The following is a 12,358-nucleotide window of genomic DNA, read 5'->3' as shown; positions in this document are numbered from 1 at the left end:
GATTCTCAATTGTGTAATTTTTCCCACCAGATTAGCCTGTGGGGGCATTTTCTTTTTTTTTTTTTTCTTTTTTTTTTTCTTTTGCAGTACAATTCAGTTCTACATATCAGCCACGGATTCCCTTGTTCTCCCCCTCCCACCCCCTTCACCTTCCTCCCAGCCCACCCCCCATTCCCACCTCCTCCATGGCAAAGCCTCCCCTGAGGACTGAGATCAACCTGGTAGACTCAGTCCAGGTAGGTCCAGTCCCTTCCTCCCAGGTCGAGACAAGCAACCCTGCATAGGCCCCAGGTTTCAAACAGCCAACTCATGCAATGAGCACAGGACCCGGTCCCACTGCCTGGATGCCTCCCAAACAGATCAAGCCAATCAACTGTCTCACCCATTCAGAGGGCCTGATCCAGTGGGGACCCCTCAGCCAAGGGTTCATAGTTCATGTGTTTCCATTCGTTTGGCTATTTGTCCCTGTGCTTTATCCAACCTTGATCTCAACAATTCTTGCTCATATAAACCCTCCTCTTTCTTGCTAATTAGACTCCCAGAGCTCCACCCGGGGCCTAGCCATGGATCTCTGCATCCAGATCCCTCAGTCTTTGGATGGGGTTTCTAGCACAACAATTAGGGTGTTTGGCCATCCCATCACCAGAGTAGGTCAGATCGGGCTGTCTCTCGACCACTGCCAGCAGTCTGTTGTGTGGGTATCTTTGTGGATTTCTGTGGGCCTCTCTAGCACTTTACTTCTTCCTATTCTCATGTGGTCTTCATTTACCATGGTCTCCTATTCCTTGTTCTCCCTCTCTGTTGCTGATCCAGCTGGGATCTCCCGCTCCCCCAGGCTCTCTTTCCCTCGACCCTCGCCCTTCATTACCCCCACTCATGCATTATGTTTAATTAGTAAGGTAGGTAACAAATATGGAAATTAATCAGTTTTATAGAGAATTTTCCACCACAGGAACAGGGGACAGGGGAGCTCACAGTGTACATACTGCTTTAAAAAAAAATCCACATATTAAACATTTTCAGTTTTGTTACTTGTAGTGATTCAAGGATCAGGGCTTCAACATCATCTGGAACTTGTTAGAAATGCACACTATTGGGGCCCAAAGACTCCATTTAAAAAAAGAAAAAAGACTGGACTTTAACAAGATCCTACCATGACTGAATGAACTCAATAGCTTAAGCACTGTGTAGGGCTAGAAAGATGGCAGTTAAAAGCACTTTCTCCTCGCTGGGCAGTGGTGGCTCATGCCTTTAATCCCAGCACTGGGAGGCAGAGGCAGCGGACCTCTGTGAGTTTGAGGCCAGCCTGGTCTACAGAGTGAGTTCCAGGAAAGGCTCTAAAGCTACACAGAGAAACCCTGTCTCAAAACAAAACACACACACACACACACACACACACACACACACACACACACACACACACACACACACAAAAAAAAAAAACCAATCAAGGGGTTGGGGATTTAGCTCAGTGGTAGAGCGCTTGCCTAGCAAGCACAAGACCCTGGGTTCAGTCCTCAGCTCCGGAAAATAAAAATTAAAAAAAGCCGGGCAGTGGTGGCACACATCTTTAATCCCAGCACTCGGGAGGCAGAGCCAGACAGATCTCTGTGAGTTCGAGGCCAGCCTGGGCTACAGCACGAGAGCCAGGAAAGGCACCAAAACTACTCAGAGAAACCCTATCTCAAAAAACAAAACAAAACAAACAAACAAAAATTAAAAACAAAAAAAAAGCACTTGCTCCTCTTGCAGAGGACCTGGGTTCAGTTTCTAGCACCTAAGTGGCTCACAACTATCTGTGAAATCAATTCTTCTGACTTCCGCAAGCACCGGGTACACTTGTAGTTCATTCATATACATGCAGGCAAACACTCATACAAATAAAATAAAAACTTTAACTTTAAAGAAGCACTGTGCTATAAAATAAACAAATGAATAACTGACCATTACCTGCTCTCCCACCAAAACCACCAAGAAACAAGTTAATCTTAAACATGTAATAAACATACTGTTTCTGTTAACATACAAAATAAAATTCCACCAAAGTTAGGATAAAAAAAGTATAGTCACAAACCATGTAAAGAGCATTTAACTATCCATATCAGCATATTCCAAATCTTATCTTAACAAAGCCAGAAGTTAGTAACAAGACAAGATGAATAACCAAAAGGGAAACCCCTAGGATAATATAAAGTTCTGGGAATATGTAGTTTTATCACAATAAAAACACTATTAATCATTTTTATTTTCAAGTTAACAGCCTAGAACATAGTATTCAGTAGGTTACATATTTTAATGAGTTAAGGTACCTTTTTAGACAGCTCTTAAAAGTGAAAATGTTAAAAGATTTGAAAAAAAAAAAAACAAAACAGATTTCCGAGTTATTTTTTTATATATTGCCAAGAGTACAGAAGTGATCTTTACATATTATGTATGTGTGTGAAGGGGTTGAGGAAATGTGTGTACTAAATTAGAACATTCTGGTTATAAATCAGTGAGCACAAAACTGTCTTTTAGGTATCCTGCATGACTTAAGACTTTGCAAATAGGTTTTAATATTTTTTTCCATATGCATTTTTTTTCCATAGCAAAAACTGCAACTTTTCAAGTCTTATTTAAATTTCCCTGTTTTCTGATGAAAATTCATGATGGTTTCTACTTTCTACTTTTTATAACTTTGAGATGAATCATTATGGTAAGTTGGCAGTGCTATACACTGGAGTATTCACCAGGGCCTTATATTGTATATGGCAAGCAAATACTTTACCACTAAACTATATTCCTAGCCATTAAAGTAAGATCCACTGAAAACTGTGTAGCATACCTCCAAAAAGGGATCTTGAAAATACTGAATTGTGCTGGGCACGGTGGCATACACCTTTAATTCCAGCACTCAGGATACTAAGAGAAGCAGATCTCTATGGGTCCAAGGCCAGCCTGGTCAAGAGTTCCAGACCTGCCAGGGCTTCATAGTAAGACCTTGCCTAAAAACCAAAACAAAATAAAAAACAATACAACAACAACAACAACAAAAGATATTGTAAGGTTTTTTAAAATAACAAAGCTTAAGAAACCCCCCCCACAAAATTAAATGCTTTTAAATTATAATATTTAATCATATTTCAGCCTAAAAAGCTTATAAACAATGGAACAAAAAATAACAGAAACTAAACATAAAATAACATACCTCTCTCTTATTTCTCCTTGCAACCTTGAGGAATTCCATAAGGATCTGTAGCTGAGCTGCATGTGATTCCTAGAATATAAAGTTTTAATTTTTCTTAACAAATACAAGCTCACAGTTTTCATTAACAAACTGTATAACCAGTATTACAGATCTACTTAAGTTTGTTTACTACTTCTATCTAATCAGTTTTCCCATCAGCTAATTGCAATTTCAAAAGCCAAGCTACTTTTCGTAAAAAATAACAGAAGAAATTTGTGCTCTGCATGTTAAAAAAAAACCATGTGTAGGTAATGGCCTCTTTTCTCCAACCAAGCTCTACAACATCAAGGCAAAAATAATAATGGACGTAGCTTAGTTTCTAAAAATGAAAATGATTTTCCAGAAAGAATCTTATTTGCTAGGATAAGCATTAATAAATAAAGGCTATTTTATACTTTCAGAAATGTGGGCTGCCACAAGACTGAGCCTACTAATGTTCACAGGTGGCGGGGGGTGGGGGGGGGGTGGCTGTGGCCCTGAAGCCTCTGTCCTGTCAGGAGGAAGAGGCTCTCTGTCAACAGAGAAGCTGCCCTTGAGAATACCGCTAAGTAACCCTCCTTTGGAACTGGGTGAAATGGTTTCTTCAATATGAAGCTGGCCTCTATTTGGGGTGAACAGAAATACACTGCCAGGAAAAGTTATGCAATACCTACTCACAAAGATATGAGATTAATATAAATATATTTTGGCAAAGTTTGATAAAAATCAAAACTTTGAAAACACACACACACGAAAATAAAAATAAAAAATATAAAGGAGGATAGTGAGTACTCTAAACTAGTAACTGAAATCAAGATTGTATTGATAAATGACCATTATGACCAGGACATTAGGTGGGTATTCTAAAATGAACTAAGGAATTCCAGATGAGTAGAATAAATATATGTCAAGACCTAAAAACAGAATAATGAAAGATAGTTTATAAACAAATACAATTCTACCATTTTCTTATAGGTTTGAAAGGGAAAATAGAGATGAACAAAACCTTCATTTACCTGACCAAGCAACAGAATTACATGAAGCACTATTAAAACAGACTCTTGATCAGGTCTAAAAATTCTGATATTGCTTTTTACAAAAGGTCTGAGAAGAGTGCTCACCATGAACACTATCTTCTAAACAAAACAGATGCTGCACAATAACCTCCCAGCAGCAGTGACTACCTATACAAAACCGCCCGAGACTGAGCCAATCAGCAGTCCTCATAGGAACTCGTAAGGCACCACCCTCTGGGGGAGACAAAGGTTGCTGAAGGGAGATGCCTATTTCACAGTGAAGTAGATCTGGTAAACTCCCTTGCTCAAGTAAATAATCCCTCACTCCTGTGCTCCTAGTTAAATGCTATGGACACACAAAAAGACATCAAAGCAAGAGGGTATTTATTAGAAAGATGGGGTTTGGTGGGGGGAAAAGGAAGTAAGAGAGGATATTGAGGTAGAAAATGATCAAAGTACATTATACATATACACATGTATGTATGTATGTATGAAATTATGAAAAATATTTTTAAAAAAGAACAAAACCAAAGAAACAAAAAAGGTACTAGAATATATTTAACAAAGGCCTAGATAATAAAAATGAGTTACTGCTACAGGAGGGAGGAATGAGACCTAATTTTCTCCTGAGGCAGAGAAGGAAGATCTGGCTGAGGTAAGTAGGAAGGAATCAATGACTCCACCCACTTCTTTATCTTAATAACTGTGTGTGTGTGTGTGTGTGTGTGTGTGTGTGTGTGTGTGTGTGTGTGTGTGTGTGTGTACACCTGCAGTGAGGAGGTCAGAGGACATTTTTTATAGTCAATTCTCTCCTTCCACTAAGGGATCCAGGGACAGAATTCAGGTCACCAGGTTTGCATGGCATGGGCTTTTACCCTCTAAGCCATCTTGCCAATCCTCCACCTGCTTCATAAACAGTCTATCAATCCTAAGCCCAGCCAGTACTAACCCTGACACCTGATACTCCTAACCCCAGTGCCTCTGCCTCACAATACAGTGTTAAGTTCTTAGCTTTACATCACTGTTGGCTCAGTGTACAGTTTTGTCAAGTTTGAAAATTTATTACCCTTTATTCATCTGCTTCAGAACTTACAAAATGGGCTAGAGAAATGCCTTTTCACATGTGTTTAGTCTAATAAAAAAAAAAAATCAGTTACTGACTACGCCCTATTATTTCCAAACCTTTCTAGGTATTTTTCACTATATAACAAATCACTGTTTAAAACAAAGTATCTTTTAAGTCTAGGCACCACTTACTGCTTCCAGTTGTTTCTTCTTCTGCACTAGTAATTCCAACATGAGGTTGACATTGGCCAAATCAAGGTTATCCTGATCAGTTCCTAGCAAATCTTGAAATATTTGCCACCTATGCCCGTTCTAAAATTAAAAAGAACATGGTAACTTAACAACACTGCTTTAGATTCTAAAACAAACATTGAAGAAGTACTTTCTAATGTGTTTTGTTACATCAGAAGTAAGTTACATACCCATTCTAACTTCTCCCCAATTAGTGGAACTACAATTTAAACTCTAGCTCTACTTTCAATGAATACAGCGAACAAGAATAAAAGGCACAAGGAAGATAAATATAAGTTGGTATCTCTAGGTATAATAAATCAAAACATTTGGATTTTCAGCCTTGCACATGGTAAAATATTAATTCAAGCACAGCTGTCTCAATAATTTGGGGCTAATCCTTTTAGTTAAGAAACTTTGAGCAGCTTATTCAAAATACCTTGACATATGACATTTTAGATACATGTAAACCCTATTTAAGGTGATACCACCAGGCCCTTCAAATGACAGTCAGTCTGGTAAACGATTACAGATAATACAGTTAAGCAAGTTATTATTTCCTTATTTATTTATTTGAGTACTCTTAAATAATCTTGCTATAATAAAAGTCAATTCTTTACTAGGTATTAATATATATTATCAACTAAAGACAATAAAATGAATTTAGTAGAAATAAGAGTAAAGGGGCTAAGAATATTGCATAGTTCATAGGGCACTTGTCTACTATATACAAAGCCCTGGGCTCAATCACCAGCATTATAAAACAAACAAAAATAGAAATAGTAATAAGAGCTGAAACATACGGTGCTACTCACTGAGTGGTCCAATTTGAACCTCTTTTCCTCAAATCTTTGCTTCTGTTTGAGAATGAGCTCATTCACTGAAAACAAAAATAAAAAAAAGCACACAAAATTTGTATTCTTGTTATATTTATCTTCTACTTGTTCTGTTCAGGTAGATTTTATCTTAACTTTAGAGAACCTCAAATTTAAAGAAATATGAAGGAGAAATTGTTAGCTTTCTATTCTATTTTGAATTAGAAAAATTTTTTCTGTACTTGTTACAGGAAATTCTTTATAAGTAATTCTATTACTACAGGAAATTCTTTATAATGTACACCCCTCTTTTATATGTTTCTTTACAATAATAATATTGGTATCTGGAAAGACATCATTTTTCACTGTGTGAAAACACTTAAGTGTGTTCTATGAGACAAGCACTGAAGATTTTTGCTTTGTTTAAACACCATCTCATCCTTCTTAGTAATAAGATTCTTTTTTCAAATTTCAGACTGCCATATAACTTTCAGGGATGCCAAATCTCTCTTCAACCACAGTGTGACTAATCTAAGCCAAACTAGTCACTTTGTGCTCAACCACTAATTGATACGAAGCCAAAGTCACACAGTTTGATTTTGGTTTTTGAGACAAGGTTCCACTATGTAACCAGCCTGACTGGGACTCCTGATGCTCCTAACTCAGCCGGGGTTATAAGGATGCCACCCACAGCCTGGAAACACACACATTCCTAATCAATGAGAGATGTGTTCTTCACATGGGAGAAAAAAAAAATTCTCTGTTTCCAGAAGGAGATGGTATCTGAACCTTCTTAAAGCTATTTTGAAGTTCTGGGGTAGCTATGCAAAGGACCAAGACATATCCTCATGAAAGAAAAAAAAATTAACATTATCAATGAAGTGCTGAATTAATTAGCTCTGGAAATTCTCTGTAAATGAATACAATTAAACAATGTTTAAGGGACTTTTACTTGTATTTGGAGGGTGTTTTTGTTTTGCTTTTTTTTGTTTGTTCTTACAGACAAACATACCTATACCAAAAGAGCTGATAAATGATGCTACAAAACTCTATTAGAATGCAGAAATTACTTGGATGACAAATGTAACAGAGTTGGTATCCAAGATGAAATGCTGACTATGGTCCACTATACAAATAAATCAAAATAGATCCAAATCCACCTTAGGTTTGAAGCTTCACAACTGAATGAAATGATCCATAGCCTCAAATAACTCAAAATAGCAAAAGACATAAATATGATGTAGCAGTTAGATTATAATGGGATAACCAATACTATCATTGATACAATCTTACAAAGTACACAGGCCATATAAAGGTCAAATAAGAATGAAGCCAAAATATGCACAAACTCTCTAGATATAAAAATGAATGAAAAAATACAGATAAAAGTGTGTATTGTGCATGTGTGTGACCAACTCATGAAATATCAGAGGATGGTTTTGTGAAGGTTAACAGGGCTAAGAAATAGAAGCAGACTATTAATAAATCAGTATGATTTTAAAAAGTGGGAAACAAACACTTCACAAAATTATTGCAATCTACAAGAGAATTGAAAATAATACAATGGAGAATGAACAAGTAAAAGTAAACCAGAGTGAGCCCAGAGGGACGACTAAACAGTTAATAGACTTTGCTTCACTTACAGAAGACCAAATTCAGTCTCCAGCATCCACATAGTAACTATGACCACCAATGCCTTTGTCTGGCCTACTTGGCACATACTTAGTACACAGAAATATATGGAAACCAAAAGCTCATAAACATATAATAAAAATAAACCAGTCTTTTAAAAAGAATAAACCAGAATCTAATGTTTCAGTTACATTAAATTACTAGTATTTGAATAAAAACTGTGACTTAGTTACAATATTGCGTGCTATTACATATCTTAAAGTCTCACATGCCACTGTCTTTGATTTTTGCCAACACTACTACATCAAGTTCTTAAAGGTTAAAATTCTGAAATAGTTATATATAACAAAGGTTAAAATGAAAAAGAAAATATATGAATTGGTATGAAGTATTATAGCATACAATATTACAGAAAGATTATATTAAAAGAAAAAAAGGAAAAGCAGGCATGGTGGCATAGGTTTATAAACACAGCAGCACTTGGGAGGGTTGGATGGTAAAATTATAAGTTCAAGGACAAACTGAACTGTACGGAAAAGCCCTGTCTCAAACATGTTTAGTAAGGACATAATGTAATTAAGCAAAATCAGCTTTAAACACTGACTCAGAATTTTTGTGTAGATACTGAAAACACTGATTATTTTACCCTTTAAAAACTATACTTCGCCGGGCGGTGGTGGCGCACGCCTTTAATCCCAGCACTCGGGAGGCAGAGGCAGGCGGATCTCCGTGAGTTCGAGGCCAGCCTGGTCTACAACGCGAGATCCAGGAAAGGCGCAAAGCTACACAGAGAAACCCTGTCTCGAAAAAACCAAAAAAAAAAAACAAAAAAAAAAAAACTATACTTCAAAGAAGGTGCCATGCACAACACTGGAGGAGGGAAGCAACTATCAATCTTATGCCACTAGGGACCGTTTGATCTACATTAACAGCCTGTCTGGCAAGACATATCCCACTGATGCAATAGTAGAACAGGCATTATGAAAGTAATCAACCACTTTCTGATTGGATTTAATGCCCAATCCACAAAATGAAACCATACCTAGCACCACTGTCAGGCCTAAAACCTGTGTGACTGGACAGGTCATACGCCTTAGTGGGGAACCTGCTACTATTATCCTGCTAAATGGACACAGTATTAAACCTAATTGTTATCTAGTAGAAGGCCACACATCTAAAAATATTTGGGAAGCACAAACTGGACTTGATGGGTGTAAAAGAAAAAACACAAGGCTAGGTTGATTAGGGAAGTGCGGGGTGGGTTTGGAAGGAATTGGGAGAAGGGGGAATATGGTTAAAATACAGTGTATGAAATTTTCAAAGGCCTAATAAAAATTACTTTTTAAATTATACCTGAAATAGCAGTTTGGTTGTGAAATAAAAAGACTGATCTTTCTCTTTTTTTGTATGTATACTTTACTTCTTATAGCATTTCTTTAAAAAATATTTTTTAGTTTTCACTTTAAAATGTGAATAAAGGGAAAGTCTCTTAAAATACAAGCTACATATAATTGACCATTGGTATGTAACTTTTAACCAAGACTTTCATATTAGTCTTTCATATCTCTAATCTAATCAGTTCTCAGAAAAATGACTATATATATATATATATATATATATATATAAAGTCTATATTACTTTACCTAAGATACTCAATCTGTTTGTGTCTCAGTGTCATCATCTAAGAACAAGCATAATAATACTGTATCTTATAAGATTACCACGAAGACTCAATTAAGCCATCTCCATAAAGTATGTAATATAGTGCCTAACAGGAGCTCTGACTGCCTAAGTGTGAGTGTATGTATGGGAGAGATGGACAGACAAATGGGAAGAGGAGGAGGGGGTAGGGAGAGAGGAAGGAAAGAATGAGAAGCAGGGAGGGAGGGAAGAAAGCAAGGAGGAGGAAAAGAGAGTATTTGTGTGTGTAAGAGAGAGCTGCAGAGTCTCTGTGGGGGTGGAGGGGGAGAAAAAGAGAGAGAGAGTTGCAGAGTCTCCCTGTGCAGCCTGAGCTTAGAACCAAATTAAAAATCACCCCACTTCATCCTCTGAAATGCTGGGAGATTACAGGTGTTCATCACCATACAGGTCTAAATATACATTTTTTTTTTTTTTTTTTTTTTTGGTTTTTCGAGACAGGGTTTCTCTGTGTAGCTTTGTGCCTCCCTGGAACTCACTTGGTAGCCCAGGCTGGCCTCAAACACACAGAGATCCGCCTGGCTCTGCCTCCCAAGTGCTGGGATTAAAGGCATGCGCCACCACCGCCCGGCCCTAAATATACATTTTAAAGATTGCAAATAGAGGTAGATTGTTAATAAGACTAAGAAAAGTTAAATTACAAATTTTATAAACACAAAAACCCACATACATGAGTGGTGGGGTAGAAAGTGGGGATAAAGTAAAGCCTAAGCTCTGAAATTGGGGGTTGTACTTGAAGACTCAGGGAAGGAAAAAAAGGAACTCTGAGTATACTGAGGGGTTTTCTCAGAATTTCTTTCCTTTTCAAGTCTAAGTAATATTCTACTTTGTATTTTATCCATTGCATTTTATCCACTGAGCGCTCCATAATTCCATCTCCTGGCTCCTGTGAACAATGATACTCTGAATGTGCATATACAAATACTTCTGCAGAACTCTGCTTCCAATTCTTCTTGGTATCCATTTATAGAAAATTGTTGGATTATGAAAATTTTGTTTCGTTTTCAGAAAACACCATACATATTCCACTACAAACATTACACAGACAGCTTCTCCAGGTCTTTGCAATCCTTACTAGCAGCCATCCTAATGAGTACATAATCTGTGTTTTTTGAGTTCCCTTTTTCATATTCTTTAGGTTACTGTTTTCCTTTCGCTGATTTTATACCTTAAAAAATAGAAGTCAAGAACCAGGTCTAGATTTCCACAGGGTAAGGTAGGTGGGGAAGGACGTGGAGCTGCCTACTCTCTCCAGGCATGTCACACTGCTAGTATCTCCACATGGTCAGCAATATGCACATCTCTATGCCAGACATCATTTTGGTTTCTTACAAAGGCTTCATTAAGTTTCAGGAACTGATTAAATCAGTGGTCATTGGGCATCAACTCACCCTTCAGTTCCTCTCACCTCCTCGTTGATGAAGGTGGGCTGAAGTTACAAACCTCTACAAAGTAATTAGCCCCCTGAGCAACCTAGAATCTCCCAGACACCAGACAACTCTCTTTACTTGTTTTTCATAGGAAGTAGAACATTCTACTTGGAACTAGTCGTTCTCATGAATTATTTATGTTTATTATTGGCATATAAGATTAGTCTTAGTATTTCTGCTGTGTTCTAATAGTCCTTATTCCCTTAATTTGTACTGAAGTTGGGTCTGTAATTTTATGTTAAGAAACTCAGTGTGTAAAACTAATAATAACTTATTTTAAGACAGGGTCTGCCTGGACCACACAGGATCTTTCTCCGTTAGCCTCCCAAGTGCTGGGTATGAACACATGCCACCACATCCAACTAAAACCACTAATTTCTAAATTCACAATTAGCACTTGACAACATTTACTCCGAGTTTTTACCACTTATAGTTAAAATTATACTACAGCTCTTACATTTCGCTATCAAATTCTGTATTTATATCCTCCTCCTCCAATTGGGAGGTGACCTTTCCAGTTCATATACTCTATACCCACGAATCTCCATACTCAATTTTTTCTTCTCCTATCAGTCAACACTGACCAAGCACATGTTCTCTCTCCCCACAAACCTTTCCTTTGTTACTTCTCACTGCTAAACTGTCAGGAAAAACATAGAAACACATAATAAATTCTATATACAGAAACATAAAGGGGTTCTAGACCTCTGGCAATCTCTTGAAACCTAACATTCTGTCCAAACATGTGCACAAAACTCTAAAGGGTATGTTGGGTTTTGCTTTTATGAAACTGAAAAATAACAAGAAATGGTACTAACCATGTATAGAGTCTATGCCATAGCCCAAGAAGATGAAAGCACCCTGGTGAGTAACAGAGAAAAACTTGCTTACTTCTGAGTTGGGATTTCTGAATAAACTATTATTAGCATATATTTTGTGGAAAAAGTATAAAAAAAAAAATTTCAAAGACTCACCCAAGAAATTAGGATAGAGATGGTCAATATTGTCCACAACATAATTACACTTGGGACATCTATTATTATTGTCCTCCAAACTCTGATGAATACACTTGTAGCTATCAGCATAGGGAGAAAAAATAAAAACACAAACTTAATTAAAACAACGAAGAAATTAAGAAACTGGTCACAAAACACTGTCTATTAGTATTCTCACTTTCAATGTAACTAATATAGCCAACTTACTCCCACTTATATCTTTTTATAACAAAATACATAAAGCATTTATTGACTGAACAATATATAAACT

At 37.0% G+C, this 12,358-nt stretch overlaps 1 protein-coding gene across 4 annotated transcripts in view; it reads right to left on the bottom strand.

Moving 5' to 3' along the window:
- The window catches only part of Cop1 (COP1 E3 ubiquitin ligase), a 128,133-nt gene that overhangs the window by 102,011 nt on the left and 13,764 nt on the right, over positions 1-12,358 (bottom strand). Inside the window, exons 2-6 of one of the 4 annotated variants that reach the window (XM_052737332.1) lie at positions 12,067-12,167; positions 11,911-11,953; positions 6,321-6,397; positions 5,479-5,598; positions 3,188-3,256 (exon numbers count right to left, since the gene is read on the bottom strand). In XM_052737332.1, the coding sequence (XP_052593292.1) occupies positions 3,188-3,256; positions 5,479-5,598; positions 6,321-6,397; positions 11,911-11,953; positions 12,067-12,108 (351 nt within the window). In that variant the 5' untranslated portion in view covers positions 12,109-12,167. The remainder of the gene's footprint in view (positions 1-3,187; positions 3,257-5,478; positions 5,599-6,320; positions 6,398-11,910; positions 11,954-12,066; positions 12,168-12,358) is intronic. The other 3 variants (XM_052737333.1, XM_052737331.1, XM_052737330.1) reach the window with 3 other exon arrangements.

Source organism: Peromyscus californicus, unplaced genomic scaffold, assembly GCF_007827085.1.
Source record: "Peromyscus californicus insignis strain IS unplaced genomic scaffold, ASM782708v3 Scaffold_14__1_contigs__length_90479793_seg_2, whole genome shotgun sequence".
NCBI classification, from domain to species: Eukaryota; Metazoa; Chordata; class Mammalia; order Rodentia; family Cricetidae; genus Peromyscus; species Peromyscus californicus.
This window is presented reverse-complemented; position numbering and strand designations above follow the sequence as displayed.